The sequence below is a fragment of the Ursus arctos genome, unplaced genomic scaffold (genome assembly GCF_023065955.2).
Source record: "Ursus arctos isolate Adak ecotype North America unplaced genomic scaffold, UrsArc2.0 scaffold_2, whole genome shotgun sequence".
Lineage (NCBI taxonomy): Eukaryota > Metazoa > Chordata > Mammalia > Carnivora > Ursidae > Ursus > Ursus arctos.
Window position 1 is genome coordinate 30,554,086 of NW_026622874.1, and position 19,486 is coordinate 30,573,571.

At 53.9% G+C, this 19,486-nt stretch overlaps 2 protein-coding genes across 3 annotated transcripts in view; one reads left to right on the forward strand and one right to left on the reverse strand.

The window, feature by feature from the left end:
- The window catches only part of KCNH1 (potassium voltage-gated channel subfamily H member 1), a 351,315-nt gene that overhangs the window by 324,359 nt on the left and 7,470 nt on the right, over positions 1 to 19,486 (forward strand). The gene's annotated exons all lie outside the window — the stretch shown is intronic.
- Positions 3,180 to 17,650, reverse strand: METTL26 (methyltransferase like 26). The gene is given in 6 exon segments (XM_057315695.1): positions 3,180 to 3,304; positions 3,307 to 3,354; positions 3,357 to 3,428; positions 3,431 to 3,619; positions 3,622 to 3,781; positions 17,642 to 17,650. Coding segments are annotated over 6 exon segments (603 nt in total).

The window sequence follows — 19,486 nt, forward strand, 5'->3', positions numbered from 1 at the left end:
GGGCAGAGAAGCAGTATGACCTGGGAGGGAGAAAGGAAGGAGGGAGGGATGGCTGACCATAATCGGTGAGTGTGGGCCAAGAGGAGGACCCTGGCTCAGAACTATGGGCGAGCGGAATCCCAGGGGGAGGATGCCCAGGAAGGGGAGAGGCCTCGGAGAGCTGTGTCTGCGCACTTGCCTCCTGAGCAGTCATGGCAGCAACAGCCTGTTGCTGTTGTTGTGGAAATTGCAGGCAAATGGGGTCCGTGTCTGGGCCAGTCAGGGTCCCCCAGGAACCCCACTGGCCTAAGTGGGCCTAGAATTCGGCTGTGCAGCCCCAGGACTGTGTCCCTGCTGCTCTGATGATGATACTTGGCTAGCCGGAAATCACACACCTCAGGAAGATATTTTCTCTGTCCGGCTGAAGACCCCCATGCACTTCCTGAGGTGAAGGTTAAGCCCCCAGGGAGAGAGACCGGAGAGGCCTGTAATTCTTCCCCTCCAGGCTCATGGGCTCCTCGGGTGCAAGCTGCAGGAGAGCTCAGATCGGAAGGCTTAGAAGAAAGTGTGTTTCCACCAAGGGCCTGAGCTGACGGTTCTTTCCCCTGGAAAGGCTGACAGGCCTTGCCTCATTCAGTACTTCTCAGCAGGCCCCCTCTCCTCGTCCCCCTTCCACCCCCAGCCCCGGCCTGGCAGGGAGGCTGTAGAGGGGAGAGGTGATGCAGTCCGTGGCTTTCTCCAACATTCTCAATGCCAGCGATGTGAACTCCCATCTCCGGAGCTCACGCTGCCCTACCTCGCTGCCTTCCCACTTCCCTCCCGCCTGCCTGGGAATACTCAGCCCAAACCCCTGCTGACCCACTTACAACCCCACACACTCCTGCTGACCAGAGAGGGAAGGAGAGAGCTTGCGCTTGCAGCCTGGCAGGAGGAAGGCTTCTGGATGAGTCATTTGCTGTCCTTGACTTTGCAGATCGTGTACAGGAAGAACAGGCAGTGACCAGCTGCTCTCCGTGTGTACGAAGGAGTGAGCAAGTGGAGCTGCATTTACATAGAAGTAGACGCAACTCCGTGCGTGTGTGTGTGTGTGTGTGTGTGTGTGTGTAACACTGACCATCAGACGATTAAACGCAGAACTGACTCTCTGGACCTTCTAGAAAGAGAATAGCATTTGGCGCTGGAAGAGCCAGGGACCTTGCCTCTCCCGCCTATCTCCTTGTCTGTACAAAATAAGCATACTTGCCCCACATATGCTTCAGGGCTGCTGGGATCCCAGAGGAGAGAGCATGTGTGCCAGCTTTCTGTCAACCAGAGACAGAACACATATCAGCTGTCATATTAATAATGCCGGCATAATGGCAGCTTGCACTGGAAATGGCTTAGAAGGTCACTGGCCTGAAGACAGAGGACTGGACCAGGTGACCTCCTGAGGTTCCCCTGATTCTAACATCACTCTCTGCCTCCCTCTGCCTTTGTTATCAGAGGAGCCAGGGCTGCTGGGAAACAAAGGAGGAGAAATGGGAGTCAGTCTGGCGGAAAGGGCCTGAGGTCTCTAATCTTTGAGGCTTAGAGATTGTTATTGGAAATGGGATCAAAACCTAAACATGAAATGGCCAGGGCATCAAGAGTCCTCCTATGGAGACATTAGGCATTGTGCGGCTCCTCGGCCCCTCCCTTCCCTTGGGTTCCCCAGTAGGAGGCAGGAAGGGCCCCAGCCATTGAGACATGTTCTCAGGTGGCACTAGAAGCTTCCCCCCACCCTTGACCCCGGGGAGATTGCATTGTGGTGTCTGCCCTGCCCTGGCCCGAGTGCCTCTCCGTGACTAGGCGTCGCTTCCTTGAGCTGACAGCTGGGCTACCATGATTGGCAGTGTTGGTGATCACGGAGTCATGGGCCTCATCCGTCACAGGGCCATCTGCCGACGGGGTGCACTCTGCACTTGAACCCCGGGCCACCAGCTCTGCACACGGGCCTGGATCCCTGTTGTTCATCTCAGCTGCTGGCCTCTGCCCTCCTGCTTGGAGGCAACCGAAGAAACTCTGGGCACAAGCCCAAGGTCGCAGGTGTAGCCTAAGAATGGACCGTGATATTTCGTTATATTTCAAAACCAGGTGTTTAGTGAGCACGGGCTCTGTGTCCTGCCTTGCGCCCCACACAAAAGTGTGAGGCCTGGTCTCTGTGCTTGGAGATCTCGCAGGAGGATAGGAAGGCAGCATTTGTTCCTGTCTTTCGTAGAAGCTTCAGTGAAGGAAAATGTAACGATGTGGTCCAATAAATGTTAATAATGTTAGTAAGCAGTGTTTAATTAAGCGTGCACGAGCTATGTGTTAGGCACGCTACACGCAGTATTTCTTTTCATCCTTCCGATAAGCCTATAAAGCTTCTAGGTGCTATTATGAGCTCTATTTTACCGATAAAGAAACTGATATTCCAAGATTTAAAAAACTTGCCTGAGATGCCTGAGAATGCTTATTTCCCCACACCCTCAACCACAAAGTGGACTAAACTTCTGGGTTTTTACCTATCTGATAGTTGGGAAAAAATGGTATCTCAGAGTAGTTTAAATTTGCACTTCTCTTATTATGAGTGAGATTTGGCTGTTTTTCATATGCTTAATGGGCGTTTAAATGTCCTTTTCTGTGATCCTTGTCCATTCTAAAAATTGGAAAGTTGGGGTTTTGTTTCTTATCAATTTTTAGAAGCTACTTTTTGTAATAATAGAAATACAAATAAATATATTCCCATTTTTGTCCTTTGTCTTTTAATTTTGCATATGTTGTCTTTTGTCATAGAGAGCGTTTTTTTTTTTTTTAATGTTACCAAATTTATTATTTTAATGTTACAGGTTCTGGATTCCAGATTAGTTAGCAAGGGCTTCCTATGGTCTCTTTAAATATTAGGATAATAATATAATAAAATCATGTTAAATACGGGGGATTGGACATCAGTATCTATTTCTCATTTCTCCTGAAAATCCAAAAAACAGTGAAATTACACTAGAGGAATTTTTTCTTTTTTTTTGGCAGCGAGAAACATTTTATTCCCAGGTGCTAAGCAGCCCTGTGGCCACCAGCCAAGAGCCCGCAGACTGGGCAAGGCCAGTCCTCATGGCCCAGCCCTGGGAAGCAGGGACTGGCAGTCTGGGTTTGTTCCAGAAGGGGCTTTGGTGGAGACGAAAGCATGCAGGAGAAGGAGGGGGTTACTGTTTCTGGAATATCGGGCACTTGTTGACTGGCATGTCCACCATTCTCTCCAGGAGCAGGCCACTGGCTTGGACCACGCGGTCCAGGAAGGCTGTGTCCCACAGCCGCCACTCCGGGGACTGCATCTAAGAGTTAGGTCAGAATCTATATTACTCTGCGGACTGATCTTTCATTGATCTTATGTGGCGCGTAGGTGGTCAGCAGCGCCTTGGGTGTGAGCAGGTGCCCTCCTGCTCTGAAGACCTCTCCGTGCATTTCAGGGGCTGATGCGGGTCATGTTGGTGCCGGAGTAGCAGGTCCTGTGACCGTGGCGGATCCCGCCCCACTTGCTCCCAATCCCAGGTCACGTCCAAGTACAGTGGGGCCTTCACACTGGACAGCCCCTTAGCCTGACTGGTGGCTGGGATGCTGTCCAGGCGGCGCTGGTCCATGTGGGCGGCTGCTCCTGGGCGTGGGGGAAGGTCTGCCTGAAGTGGCTGGTGGGCTGGCCAGAGCCCAAGGCCACCTCGTGCCCTCGGATGCCGCACTGGGCCGGGTCCAGGTACTGGCGTAGCACGCGCAGAATGGCCTCCCTGTTCCACTGTGCGGCCGCCCAGAGCTGTCGTCCAACCCAGGGAAATAGGTTTCTTGTTGTTGGGTTTTTGTTTTTTGTGTTTTTTGTGTGTTTTGTTTTGTTTTGTTTTGTTTTGTTTTGTTTTGTTTTGTTTTTAAAGATGGAAACCCACAAGGACAAAAAAAATTGAGGGAAGAGAAAGTAGCAGATAAGTAATTTCAATAAGGTTTTTGCAGATGGAAGGTGGATGGAGGAATGGTAAGTACTTTAGTAACATGAAAGACCCTGCAGCCCAGGCATGCAAAGATGAGAAAGGAACTTTTGTTCTGTCTCTTGTAAAACTCAAGGAAAGCTCTGGCCTTGGATGGGTGGGTGGGGACGCTGCAGCTAAAATCGGGGGTGGGGCATTGGTTTAAAGTTCTTATATGGCGTGCTAAGAGCTCTACCTCACACAGCCTGGTGACCCTAAAGCTAATGTGGGGATCAAAAGAAGGACATAAAATGTTTGTATCCCTGAAATAAAATAGGGTGCTATCAAAGAAATAATCAAAATATAAGCGAGAACTTTTGCATCTTAAAAAACAGGGTAGTAGGAAATTTAAAACATAGTAAGTCTGTAAGATAAAGTCAAGGAAATCTTTCAGAAGGTAAAATAAAAAGAGTAAGAAAAAAGGGGGTGGGGTGATAAAATTGAAGCATCAATCCTACATTTTGACTCATAGGAAAGAAAGAAGATGAAACTGTGGGGAAGAAAAACTACCAAAGAAAGAACGTAAGAACACTTTTCAGAGCCAAAGAGCAAAAATTCTCAGGTTGCAGTGTCATAAGTGTCTGGCTCTTTTAGTAAAGAAGACCCACATCAAAGCATAAAATTGGGAAATCTTGGAACATCAGGGGATTAAAAGTATCCTGCAGACTTCCATAGAAATGGGATAGTTTACGTGCAAAAGATTAGTAGTCAGAATGCCTATGTCAATAGTAATGCTGACAGATAGTGGAGTAGTACTTGCAAAATTCTGTTGGAAAACTATTTTATTCCAGAGTTCTGTATCCAAACTGCTAGTGAAGGGTGAAGGTAAAGACACTTTTAAGAATGCAGGGATTCAAATGGCTCTCAGGGAATTTTTTTTTGGGGGGGGGGAGCCACTATAGGATTTGTGCCTATGAAATGAGGAGGAAACTAAGAAAGAGAAAGTACCAACGATAGGACAACAGCGGAGGGAGATCCTGAGCCTGGCAAAGCAGCCAAAACAGCTTGGAGCAAGGGACGGAGGGTTCCAGAAATGGTATCTCTAGGGGAGAAAAAATGGAACGAATTACTTAGAAATATAGAATATATTATTAATGGGCGTATTATAGAGGTATCAGAGTGTATGAAATAAATTAGTGAGGGGTTCATGGACAACCAGGCTGATTTTTTTAAAAATTGAGATAATTCGGTAAAAAGTAAAAGGTGTATGTGTGTGTGTGTGTGTGTGTGTGTGTTATATTTATATACATATATACAGCATAAGTGACAGACCAAAATTCGAAGTTGAGGCTCTCTGATCACTAGGTTGGTGGCTTGTGATCTTACAGGAGAACAAAGCTCCTGCTACAGAGGACCCGTGTGACCTTAGGAAGCCACTCTCCCTCCTGGGCCCCCGTTTCTTCACCCATAGAATAAACAGGCTACACAAAACACGCAAACCATACGTGAAAAGATAGAAATGTTTAATCGTGTCAAAGCAAAAAATGTTGGTATGACGAAAGAGAGCATAAAAAATGATTAAAAAACAAAACTATGGACTAGGACAGCAGTTAACAAACTGGCCTGACCCAAATTCAGCCCGCAACTTGCTTTTGTAAATAAAGTTTTATTGGAACACATCCACTCCCATTCATTTATGTTTTGTCTGGCTGTGGTTTGCACTACAGAGGTGGAATTGAGTAGTTTTGACAGAGATGGTATCATGGCCTACAACGTAGAAAATATTTATGATTTGTCCCTGTACAGATAAAGTTTGCCAACCCCTGAACTAGGAGAAGATTTTGACAGTGTATGTAAACAGCAACAAATTAAAACCTAAAGTAAGTTGACAAATTAATATAAAAAAGAAAGAGTACACAGGGTTAAGGCGGGAAGAAGGGCACTAAATGGTGATGTTGAAACACAGGCAGAGTGCCTTTGAAGGTTATCGGGGGCTCCTGGGCACAGATAGGTTCCGGACCCCAGCCTGGGACCTCACACGTGAGGCTGACCCTGGACACTCCCGACCTGCCGCAGGGAATGTGGCAGGAATCTGCGAGCCCCGCCAGCAGGCAGTGAAGTGTCTGCTGTCCATGTCAGGGACAGCGGTGCTTCGTTCCCTGCTCAGAGCTTCTGCAAGCCTCTCACTTGTCACTCTCAGTGCCCTTGGGAGAGAGTCTAATTGTTGCAACCATTGCGTATAAAAAGATATGTGCCAAGAACAATACCTTTGGTGGCTTGTTATTTTCCAATTTGCCTTAATTGACTCACATGTTGGCTGGCTGATTTTCAAGGGGCAGCACGAGGGGGGCGCTTCCTAAGTAGGAGGGGCACCTGGGACCATCAGCTCCCTGCTCCTGTTCTTTCAGCCAATTAAGCTTAATCCTGGGAGCCAACCACTGAGGAGTGGCTGAGTGCTTGGCGGCTGGGTGGGAGGGAAGCAAAATAAGCCTGGATTTGTGGGCTCACACGCGGGTTCAAATCTGCTCTATTTATCAGCCAGATAAATTCTGAGCACCCATGTCCACATTACAAAATAAACGATAATAGTGGTAACCCAACCACCAAGTATCCTCATCTGATAAGGTTGACTTTTTTCTTTTATCCAGGAAAAAAAAAAAAAGCATGTATAAAATGTCCATTGGTGAAATACTTTTGAAATATCACTGCAAATTGGGGATGGGGCAAGAGGAGCAGAGGGCAGCACATGGGAACTTGTGCGCCCTGCCAGTGCTGGCAGTGAAACTTCCACCACCTCCGGGCAGGCCACCCTGGTTCCTGCTGCCCTCCTTTGATTATGCAGAGTGGCCTCCCTGGATGCCAGGGGACCAGCCTCCCCAGGCCTGAGGGTTTCCATTCCTGCCCCCAAAGACGGCTTATGGACACTTCTGCTGTGCAGGGTGGGGCTGTCTTGGCCATTCTTGTGCTCACAGGACAGAGATACTCATCTGCCAGTCTTGGTCTGAGCCGCTGTGTCCGCACCATGCGCAGGTCCGACCAGACACGGCTCCTTCGGCCTGGGTGGCAGGACTGCCCCTCGCACTGAATGGGTGACCCAGAAGGGCCACATTCGCAGTATGGGGAAGGTGAGACCTTCTGTGCAGGGTGAGGTGGGGCAGAAACTGCATTTACGGATGCTCGGGGAGGCGGGGGGCGGTGCTGCCTACTGTGCATGTGTTAGAGCTCCTGTAATTCACATGCCCACCCCGGACAGCACGTTGTTCTGTTTATACCAGGTATAAGAATGGCACAAAAAGAGACTCACATTGGGGAGGAGAATTCTGGTCCAAAACACAGAGACGGAGCGTGCAAGCAGAGACCTGGGCCAGAGACGGAAGCTTCCCTTCCTTGGGTCTGTTACATAGGCTGGGAGGTGGGAATGGGAAGAGGAAAAGGGGTCCCATTTTCAAGTAAAGGTGGGGAGTCCCTGTTTTCTTCTCTGAGTGAGAATCAGGGAGGAGGAGGGGCCTGGAGGGGCTGCAGGCCGGATGGCAGGCAGGTGTTACAGCCCCCTGGCTCCAGCATCACGCAAGCCCAAGCTCGGCCCCTCACTCTCTGTGTCCTCTCCTTCGGCCTCAGCTTCCTCCTCTGTGTAATGGGATTACAAGAGTGGCTGCCCCGTAGGGTTGTTGGGACTCACTGAAATAATGTACGCAGGTGTTTAGAGCGGCGTCTGATGGATGGGGAGAGCACAGCGCCTGGGGGCCACTGCCATGTTCACTGTGGGCCCCCTCTGTGCATGCCACCCCTGCTTCTTCCCTTCCGTGGTTCAGGTACGTGAGTGCTCACACCATCTCTCCTCTGCCCATTCTCTTGCTGAGGCTCTTCTGCAAGGCCTGCTTCTCTTTCTGTCCTGCCTTCTGTCCATCTCGTTCTCTTCTGTTCTGTCTGTCCCCCTCAGATGTCCAGTCCCCCAGAACAGAGCAGGCATCCTCAGGTCCACTTCCCCGGCTCCCCCCAGACCCCATGGGCTTTTCTTGCCCCTCGGCCATCTCCCACAGCCTTTGGGGGTCAGAACAGACAGGTGGGACCAGTTTGCCACACTTATGCTCCCCCTGCGTCCTCTCCCCCAGAAAGCCAGGGGCCGCTGCAGCGTTCCTGCTTCAGGACTGTGGGCCGAGTATTGGCGTGGGATGGAAGGACAGATGTGTGGTCCAGACATTCAGCTTCCAGGTCAGCTCAAACACCAACTACTGAGAAACCCAAGGCCAGATTCTGCAGCCTGACCAATCAGCCTTCCTTTGTTGTCCTGGACTCAGGACCGACTCCTGCCATCTGTGTGCCGAGGGAAGGAGAGAAGTACAGTCTGGAAGCTGTCTCTCTGGGTGCCACGCGCTCCGATGCTATCGTGGGAAAGAATTACAGAGTAGAGGAGGCGGAGCTGGTGCGGCCACTTGATATGCACCACAAACCTACCCCCGAAGGCTGCCTCCGCGGCTTCCTGGCAAGGAAGATGTCACTGTCCCAGATGCGCGGAGGTGGTTGACTCTGCCTGGCCCGGGGTCAGGGGGAGGTTGATGGGGACAAGAAGAGGGCCTTGGCCTTTGGCAGATGGCGCGGCCAGGTCCCCAAGCCCAGCAGAGATCATGGGCCAGAAGGAGGGCACAGTCCCTGCCACGGGGGGAGGGGTGAGTGTGCCCCCTGCTTGGTCAGGCTGGGATGTGGTGTGACCTCGCAGCTGGGGAGGCAGCTTCTTGCCCTTGCTTGCTGGGAGTGAGGAGCCATCTGGGACTGAGAAAACAAATCCCATGTCTGCACTTGGTCAAAGGGGTTGCCACAGAGGCAGTGAACACTCTGGAGGGCTGAATTGACCTCTCCGCCCCCAGGCTTGGAGCCTGGTCCCCATCCACGAGGCAGCACTGGGTCTGGGCAATTGACATTGGTCATACCTTCCCCTTATCTCATTCATCCCTGGGGGCGTTCGGTGCTGATCCTAGGATAAGCTCAGAGCTTGGTGCTCAGAGCAGGTGGCCTGCCCGTTTCTACTGTCCCGTCTGCCAGGAAGGGCCTCTTGGCCCACAGGTGCTCAGCTCTCTCCAGAGCCCCGGAGACCTTGGGGCAGCTTCCTGAGCAGAGGACCTTGAACCTGTCCCCTTCCCAAGGCCGCTTTGCTCTGGCATCTGCAGGGATCCCGGTCCCAGTAGCATTGCTGGAGGATCAGCCGACTTGGGCTCTGGTCCGCGGTTCTGTAGACTGACTGAGTGACGTTCAGCTCTGAGCCTCAGTCCTTCATCTTTGAAAGAGGGTGATAACAGTTCCAACTTCATGGGCTTGTGGTTGAGAGCGAAGAGAAGGCATGTAAACGCTTAGCATCGGACCTGACTCAGTAGAGGGCTGTGAGTCACACGGGCCGCAGCTGGGCGGCGGGTGAGTCATCCACAGACGGGGTATTTCTAAGACAGACTTGGGTGAAAACCGGCCTCCTCCTCCCCTGCACAGGCCTCGTGCCTACTGGTTTCTGGAAGCTTTAGGAACAACAGGTCCTCTGAATGATAGGAATAGACCGAGCAGAGAGGAAGAAGGAAGGGGACCCCCAGTCCTTATAGCCAAGAGAATCAAGAGAAAGTCAAGACCTTGACTGGAGCCCTCACAGGCCCCAGAGAGAGAAGCTAAGGTGCTAGGGACACCGGCAAAGGTGACATTAGCCGGGAGCCTCGCCCAGCCCCCGCAGGCGTCCTGTGGCGAGTAAAACAGGGCTGTGCACACCAGGTGGGGGGGTCAGTCCTCTCCTTCTCATGTACTGCTACGTTTCCACTTAAACTTTTTCCCCTTTTCTCCACCCCGTTCTCTGGCTGCAGTGAGGACCCAGTCAGGAAAACAGAAATTGAAGCCACACTAATTTCTAAGAGCTTTAAATTGGGGAATTGGAGTCGGAAGGCTGAAAGACGGAAAAGCAGATGTTGAGGATGCCCAGAGATTAAGAACTAGAAGCAGCAGTGACGCTCCCATGGGGCCAGGGGAGGGCCCCACTTTCTGGGAAGTGTGCTCGGGATGCCACTAGTGTTCAGACCGCCAAGAGCGGCGCCGCGTGGCTGGTACCGGACATCGGAGGAGACACCCTGGGGCTTGTCCCCAGCTCTGGGACAGGGCCTGGCTTGGGGGTGCCCAGATGGTGAGGAGTGCTGTGGAGCTGTGCTCCGTCCGGCTGCTGCGTGCACAGCGGGGCTGCGGCTGGTCCCCAGGGGAGCGTGGCAAAGCTTGCTCAGGGAGCGCCGAGAGGAAAGAAGCTGCTAAAAGGCGGGCCTGAAGCTGACCGTTGCTGCCGGCACTGTAACTGCAGAAGCTAAAAGCAGGGAGGAAGGTTCTTCTGTCCTCCCCCTGCCATTCAATCCTGCCAGGGCCGGCCATGGGCAGAGCCTAACTAGAGGCCTGCTGCCCAGCGAGTCTGGGAAACGTGGGTGGCCGGCTCTCAGCTCCAGTGTCTCCAAGCAGAGCACAGAGGGTGGACTGATCGGCGGCACATAAATAACCACGCGTGCGCACACACACACACACGCACACACATGCGCGCGCGCACACACACACACACACACACACCCTGGGGTGCACTGTCTCATTTTAGCTTCGTGCCGTTCCTCTAGAGATTCTAGTAAAGGCTGTTATTCCCAAGTTATAAAGACAAAACCAAAGACCGAGAAGTTCATGGATTTGCTCAAGTCAGACAGTCAATCACCGAACACTCATGGGATGCCCGCCGCGCGCCAGGCGGTGCTGTAGCTGGGCCCCGGCAGGGAGGCAGACAGCCTGTCTTGGCAATGACGTGGGTCTTGTAGCTGGGGGAGTGGGGAGACCATCAAAGCACACTTGGAGACAGGTAAACACAGTAATAATCTCAGGTACGGAACACAAGTACTGAACAGTGTGAGCCCCTCAGGCAGTACGGGGGGTGGGGGGAGACGGGTTAGGAAAGGCCCAGGCCCCGGGGGGACAGGAACGGCAGCCGCTGAGTAGCGAGCACCCGCGTGCATGGCCAGTGGCCATTCCGAGTCACCCTCACATCTGCGAACTGGGAGCCGTGCTCCCCTGGGTGGAAAAGGTCTTCGACAAGGCACAGGTGAAGAGCGGGGAGGCTGCAGGCACCTCCGAGCAGCCGCCACCGTGGGAAGGCCAGGCAAGGGGAGGGCAGGGCCCGAGCCGTCGGTGGCGCTGGGACCAGGACTCGGCCTGTCCTGGGGGAGGAGTGGTGGCCCCGCCCGTGGCTGAGGAAGGGGCCCTGGCAGCCAGTCCAGCCTCAGGAAGGCAGAAAGCCCGGCTGCTCAGGACTGGGAGAGTACGACAGAGGGGCCCCCAGCTGCTCAGGACTGGGAGAGTACGACAGAGGGGCCCCCAGCCCCCCGCCCACACCAGGAGGGGCCCCCAGCCCCCCGCCCATCCTTCCTCATCCCTTGGGTCCTTCTTCAAAATGCAGCAGTTTCAGGTCAGCTCAGGCCAGGGAAGTCATTGGACCGTCAGTTCCCAAGGGGAAGGCTCTTTCTGCTTTCTTTACACGTGGGTCTCCCACCTCATATACCTTGCACCTCCGTCTGTGGTCAGCAGGCACTGCGTGAAGACTCTTGAGGGGCTGATCGGAGCTGCTTCCTGGTGGAATGAGGTTCTGGCAGAGCCTGAGGCTTAGGGCCACAGTGGGGAATTCGGGGCCGGTCTTGGGAAAGAAGGACTGATCATGGAGAACCTCTGTCTGCTCTCCTGACTGGGGGGTGGGGGAGGGCTGCCCAACTCCAGGGCTGATTCACTGGGTCTGTCTGGTGTCAGAGGAATGGGCCCCTTTCCAGCTCTGGGATCTAGGGTGCCTATGAGGCAGCCCCCTAGCTGAGTTCCTCCCCAGCGGGGAGACAGGCTGCGGCTCCGCAGGCAGAGGGCTCAGACAGGGCAGATATACATACCTGGGGCCCAGGCAGCTGAGATGTTTTTGTCTTCAGATCCACTGCCTCAAGGCCTCTGCTCCAGATGGGGCTCGGGACCAGGAACGGGGGACAGCAATGGCTGGTGCCCAGGAGGGGAACACAGAGCAAGAGGGGGCTGGTGAAGCTGGTGAAGGGCTATGTGTGTGCAGCTGGTCCCCTGGCACAGAGCGGGGGCATCTTGCCTCCTGAGTGTGGGCATGGGCCTTTCCTCTAAACCCAAGTGTGAATTATGTGCCTATGTGGCCATCTTGATGACGCATAGAAAGTTCCCCAGGTGATTCTGTCCCTCTCCCTGGCAGACAAGCACAGCTGGGGAAGAGGGGAGGCAGGTGGCTCCAGGCTTCTTCCCATAAAGAAGGAGCCCTGAGTCACACAGCTGGGCCGTGAGTTTCGGGGTGGAGCTTGTAATGAGAAGTGGGAAGAGGCTTAAAGTTCTCTCGTCTCTAAGAGGTGCCATTTAGGGTTGGTCTCCCTGAAATTTCTTCTTTAACGATTTCTCCTGAGGTCGGGCCGCCTGTGCCCCTTCATCAGACAACCAAGGGGACCAGAGGGACCAGTGGGGCCCCCTGGGCATGAAGGCATGGACGTGCAGTCTACTGAAACAGCCTCTAGAAGGGCAAAGGGCAGCTTCATGGTTTGCAGATGGTTCCATCGGCTTCCCCGGGTGGGAGACAGCCTGGGGCCAAAGCCCTGTGGGAACTGGCAGTGTGCGTTGCCTGGAGATGCTTCTCGGGAACCTGGCACGGGCGGGGCCCCAGGTTGGGGCTTGGGATCCATTTCTCATCTCCCGTGAGCCGGTGTGCACGTCCAGAAGCAGGCTGCGCTGCGGTTCCTGTGGCCGCTCCTCTGCTTCTGGGCCACCCCTTCCGTATCTGTGCTGAGCTACGATCACGGCCTTCTCGGTTGACCCCTCCGTCTACACCCATCAGTCCTCCAGCCTTGCTGCCCTCCGTGCTTTGTGTGGCTGGAAAGGCCCTTCTGGCAGAGCTCTGGTGCGGCCTCTCCCGCGGGAGACTCCTTGGGGATAACCTCGGGTCGCCGGCGTGTGCCGCGGTCTGCCTGGTCCCAGCGCCACCCGAGAGCCGAAGCCAGAATGGTGGGTCCCGGCTTCCAGAGGAGGACAGCAAGGCTCAGAGAGGCAGGGCGCCCGGCTCAGCGCTCCGCTGGCTGTGGCCAGGGTGCGGCTCACATGCGGCTGGCGGGCACTAGGTACCGTGCTGAAAGGGGATTCTGTGATGAAGTGGCCTTCTCTGCTCCTGGTGGTGTTTGCAGAGAAGGCTGCTTGAGCCCGCAGGTGAAAGGGGGCGCCTCTGGTCACCTTCTGGCCCATATGTTACCGTGCAGCCCAGGGCTGCTCGCAGTTATGCACCCCTCCTGCATGCAGCCCGGAGTCTCAGTTGTCAATGTGGGGTCAGGCACCACTCTGGCCCTGGGGTACAATCCCCGTGCTTTAGCAAGGACAGGGAGACCCCTGCCATGGTCCAAGAAGGCAGGGAAGCTACTGGGTCAGAGGCCCCTCTCTGAAGTAGCATGGCATGGGCAGAGAATGGAAGAGACCCCCGCACTCTCTTATGCTCCCCATATTCCATAGTGGAGGAGACTAACGCTCCAAAAGGAAAAGCTCAGGGAGCCAGTAGCCTTCTCCCTTCTCACTAAAAGAGCTTCAAACTGAGGGCTTCAGAGGGGAGGGGGGTGGGGGAATGGGATAGGCTGGTGATGGGTAGTAAGGAGGGCACGTATTGCATGGTGCACTGGGTGTTATACGCAACTAATGAATCATGGAACTTTACATCAAAAATAAATAAATAAAAGAGCCCTTCACCGTCCAGGAGCCCTTCTCCAGACCCCCAGGCACTCTTGATTCCCCATGGCCCTGTCCCCGGGTTCACAGCACCCCAGCAGGGACAGGAGCGAGCAGGAGCAGCTCTCCAGAGGAGCCCACACGCCTGGTTCGGAGCTGCTGGGCTGGCAGCTCACTAGGAGGCGCAGGTCCCTAGGTGCCCATCAGCCAGCTCCGGCCCACGCTCTGAGATTCTGCCAGAGCGCCTCTCACCTCCGCCCACCCCGGTGTGAGAGACTTCCCTGCACAGACAACGCTGATCCTGAGTCTGCAGTGTAGGTGTGACCTTCTCAAGGAGTGCGGAACCCTGAGCTTTGTTGGCGGCTGGGCGGCTGCACCCAGGGAAGCATTGAGCTAACCCGAACTCCTGCGTGAAAGCTTCGGGCGTCAGTGTCCTAAAACAGGGATTTTATCAGCACATCAGAAAATGATGTATCAGGACAGTCAAACCCTAGAGTAATCAGACAGTGACATTGTTACAACCATTATTTTTCAAAACTAGACGATTTCATGAATCAAAGAGTTATTTGCTCTAGACCTTTGTGCGTGGGATGGGACAGTCTGCGGGCTGCAGCGGCGGGTGTCCCAGCAACCCTAACCGCATGCCACCGACGAGGGGCCACAGACCAGGAAAGACAACAGGGACGTTAGAGCCAACTGTCTAGGAACGTGCAGTTGTCAGGATTCATAGTTGTTTGTCCATTTTGGTAGAAGACACCTATTTCTTTCTTTTTTTTTTTTTTTTGAATGCATCTTTTTTTATTAGTATCAGAGGTAGAATTTAGTGATTCATCAGTTGCATACAGCACCCAGAGCTCATTACATCACGTGCCCTCCTTCATGCCCCTCACTCAGTTATCCCATCCCCCGACCCCCCTCCCCTCCAGCAACCCTGTTTGTTTCCTATGATTAAGAGTCTCTTATGGTTTACCCCCTCTCTGTTTTTATCTTATTTTATTTTTTCTTCCCTTCCCCTATGTTCATCTGTTTTGTTTCTTAAATTCCACATATGAGTGAAATCATATGGTATTTGTCTTTCTCTGACTGATTTGTTTCACTTAGCGTAATCTCCTCTAGTTCCATCCATGTCATTGCACATGGCAAGATTTGATTCTTTTTGATGCTTGAGTAATATTCTTGTGTGTGTGTGTGTGTGTGTGCGTGCCACATCTTCTTTATTCATTCATCTGCCGATGGACATCTGGGCTCTTTTCGTATTTTGGCTATTGTGGACATTGTTGCTATAAATATTGGGGTGCATGAGAAAGCACCTATTTCTAAGACTGGGAGAACATTTATGCACATAAATGCTTTGTACCAGATTCTTCAGGAAAAAAGAGAATGCAATCAACCAGGAGACGTTGGGGATGGATGAATCTTTCTTTAATTATTGTCCTTCTGGATGGTAAGACATAGGCAGTGCAGAGACACGAATCCAGAGGACATCAGGTGCAGACTTACCTGGGGGAATGACTTCTGTGTTCATCTCGGAGGGTTGTGAGGGTCACTAATGTGGACAAAGCACTTAGCCCAATATCCGGTCCTTCGCTGAATGGCTAGTGGGCATTAGCTGCTGTTGGGGTTGAAGGCTCAGATGAGGAAGTGAGGAGAAGCACTGGGGAGGGATTCAGATTAGGATGGTGGTAGTGAAATGTTGACCCTCCAGTGCCTGCCCTGAGCTGTCCCTCCCCTGATGGGCTCCCCCCGGCTGCACGCTCCAGGGCAGACCCTTTCCCCTATTTTCCATTTCCCTTTGCCTCGGGCCAGAAGGCAAAGGGAATATTCACTGTATGCCCAGGGTGGAGAGAAACATGGTCTCAACTCTCCAGAGACAATGTGAGTAGGATTGTGTGGGATAATCAGGCTGAAGGGGGCATGGGGAACAAACCAGACACTCAGAGAAGTGTTTGGTGGGTTTCATGTCTGCAAATACCAGGTCACCTTCCACTTTCTTACTGAGCCCGCATAGTGTTAACACAATTTCGCAAATCACAGTGTCCCCAGACAGAGGGAGGCATTATGGAGGACGTGTTTGAGGCTGAACGCTGGTTCGCCTGTCTTGGCCCCTTGGTATCTCTGTTGAGAGAGGAAGGAGGTCACCAGCTCTGCATCTTGGCCCCTTTTCCTCCTGGCCCGCTGGCGACGTGGCTCACGCTGAGGAGGGCTGCTTGGGAAGAGAAGCTGCTCGGGCCAGGAAGAGCGTGGGGATTGAGGGGTCTACAAGACATTGACGTAGCCGTGCTCAGCATGGGAAGTTTCAGGTTTAGGGCTCAGCTAGTGAGAAAAGCAGGATTGTTCACAAGCATGGAGGGCGGGAGGGGCTTCTCACAAACGTCATTCACTGCATCAGCAGAGCAAGGCTGGAAGCAGGAGTAGATGAGACATCTTGGGCTTTAGAAAGCTCCAGAACCATCCTCTGTGTCCGTGGCAGCACACAGCAGGGGGGGGGGGCATTTGCACTGGGTCTGGCCGGCACCTCTGTGAGCTCTCAGCTGCACAGTGTGCGCTGAAGCAGGAGGGCGCTGGGAGGACAGCCGGCGGGAGCACAGAGAACAAAGGGCTGCGCTTTGGGAAGGGCCACATGCAGGATGGGAAGAAGCAGCGGCAGGAAAGGAAACCGAGGCCTAGATGCCAAGGGCCACCATAGCAAATTACTATAAACTGGGTTGGAGGAGGGGCTTAAAACAAAAGCAATGTCTTCTTCCAGAAGCCTGAGAAAAAGTGTCAGTTCCTGCTGGAAGCTTCTCTCCTAGCTTCTGGGTGCCGTCAGCAATCCCTGGCATCTCCTGGCATGTAGCTGCATCGCTCCAGTATTTACCTCTATGTTCACATGGCCTTTGGCTCTGTGCTTCGTGCCTTCTCTTTTCTATCTCTTACAGAGACACTCACCATTGCATTTAAGGCCCGCCCTTAGGTGGTATGATCTCATCTCAGGATCCTTACCTGATTACATGGGCAAAGACCCTTACTCCAAGTAAGGTCACATTCTGAGGTTCCGGGTGGACATATTTGTGGTGACCATAATTCGTTCCACTACACTAGGGAGCACAAAGCGAGGAGAAGAGGGATAGAGACGGCCCTAGTGAAATGCCAGAGGCCAGCAGCCCCCATGCAATGGCATCATCTCTTCCCCGAACAGCAGCCAAGGAATGCATCTCTTTTACCGGGCAGTATTGAGAAGGAAGGCTCCTCGGCCCTCTTGGCCTCGTATCATCCTCAAGACAGAAGAACGGGTGCGTCTGTAGGAGTCTTTCATGCCCTAGGTTAGTTTGTCCAAAGAAGACCTTGCTGACCCACCTGCCCTGGGTGCAGGGGCCAAGAAGGAATGAGATGATGCTAGTCTTGCTCGGGCAAGGTGGTTCTTGCTTAATGCCAGAAGGAAGTGCAGGAAGTGCTCTGAGACGCACCGGACCAGGCCACCTGGAGCAGAGCATCTCCACTCTCTAGATGCTTCCTGGAGAAGGTCCCCTGGGGCTTCTGTGCATTCCTGCTCCTCCCTCCCAGTGCTGTGCCTCGAGGTCACTCATGACTAGGAGGGTAACTGGTACCCCAGCACCTCCAGGGAGGCACGACTTCCCCCATAACCCAAACACCCAGCCCCTGCTGCTCGTCCTGACCACTCGAAGTCTGGATTTCACCTTAAGTTATTCCTCCATCCCGATCAATTGAAGGGTTGCCCAGCCTCAGGTACCTGGGGAGTCGCCCCCCCACCTTGACTGCTCCGAGAGCCTCAGCTTCTTGGCCAGATCTCTCTGCTTCATAGAACTGCCCTTGAATTCTTTAGTGGAGAGGGAGGGTTGGGGAGGGATAGAGGTTATCAAGAAACACTGAGAAAAAACTGTCCTTTTCCCTAAACTCCAAGGCATTTTCCCTAAGCAGAATGGCTCAGAACTCGAGCCTGCGCGGACTCAGGCGCCGGCTTTGGGTCTCACCTCCACCATTCGCGTGCCCTTAGAGAGTCGCTTATCGCTCTCTAGGCTCCGTTTTGTCGTTTGGAAGATGAGGATAGCAATGGTACCCCACTACTGGGGCAGCACCCGTCAGACATGGGACAGCAGTGCCCGGCACAGGACGTTCTCCGTCAGTGTGAGCACCGGCCGCCGGGCTGCTCGCACAGACACAAACTTCTCCCTTGGTGGCATTTCTGCCTTGTGTCCTTGTCTGCACTGTTCCTGTCTGGATACTTCCGCCCAAATTCTTCACCTTTTATACCTGACTACTTCCAGCTCCTCCTTCCAGAATCATCTCAAGGGTCACCCCCACAGGGAATGATCCAGAATACACTTCTTCAGCAACTATGTGATGCCCAACACTCTTTTGCAGGGTTTACTGAGACGGTCCAACCTACCGCTCACACGAGCCCCGTGACTCAGTCACGTGGTCTGCTTGTGCAGGTGGGGAAGCCGAGGCACAGGGAGCACGATCCCCAGGCTGGCTGATTTCCAGAGCTGGTGCTTGTGCGGCCTGTCACTCTGTGCCCGCCACCCCAGCCCCCTGCACCTGCTGTCGAGGCTGTGCTCGCCCGGCCTGTCTGTCTCCCCGCAAGCCGGTGTCCCCGGCAGGGAGGAGGGCGGGCAGAGCTGCGCTCCGTCCGCTCTAGCCGCAGGGGCGGGCCGTGCACCGTCTGAGCTCCGTGACTGGTGTCTGACCTGCACTGGCCTCTGTCGGTCCTTCTGGAAGCCCTGACCCTTCCTGGGCAGTCCACATGTTCATGCTGCTGGGGAGAGAAAAAAGCAGCACTTATAATGAGCCCTTCGGAGGGGGTCAAGAACTGGCCTTTTCCAAAAGCAACACCCAGCCCACTGCCTTATCAAATCAGTCCATCTCCACTTTGTTTTTCCACGTTTTCAGTTTCATAAATGGTCCTGTTTATTAATCTTCATGTTTTATGCTCTGTCGTAAAACCAGGCAGGGCTGCTGGTGGAGGGGGCTGGTAGGAGAGGAAGCTATGAGGAGCAGGACACGTCACCAGGGCCTGTAGGGACAGGAGGCTGGGGACCTGCCCCCCCCCAGCCCCCGTTGCTGCTCTGTCCCTCCAAGTGGCTTGGGTCTGTGCCAGCACGGGCCCAGCTCCGGGAGAAGAGGCCTGGCTCCCCCTGTCATGGAGCGGCCATGTGTGTGTACCCTGCCGAGTGCCCTTCATGCCGTAAGCGTTCCATAAATGTTTGCTTGGCTTGGCGTCCTCCGTTCCAGACCACAGAGCTCTTTTTGTCAGATCAAAGGGAGAAGGAGCCAAAGTGATGGCAGGGCCTATCAGGCCTCTTTCAGTCCTCTTCCAGGGGCCAGAGGTTCACTGGGTCTCACTGAGGTCACCCCCCCACACCCGTTCATCCCCATAAACCCCTTGCCCCCAGCCCACCCCACTCAATCCCAGGCAGCACACGGGAGGGCCAAGCCTGGCTGCAAGTGTGGTTCCGACAGAGGGGTGCACAGGGGGCTGGGGTGGTATGTGCCCACACCTCTGCGTGAGCATGCGTGTACAAACGGAAGACAGCAGAGGGCTGGGACCTCACTAGTCATCAGTCCAGGGGCTCTGAGACCCCAGCAGCAGATCTGGTCAGGCTGCCGGCGTCAGAATCACCTGGGAGCTTGTCGCCAATGCGTTTCTGACCCTGCCGCAGGAAGTTCTTGCAGTAGAAGGAGCCTCTCCCAGACGTTTGAATCACAGCCAGATTTGCGAACTGCTGATCTGGTCCAGCCAAGGAAGGACATGACTTACCCACGGCCACACAGCAGCTGGTCAGTGACAGGGCTGGGACCACTCCAAGCCTGTGTTC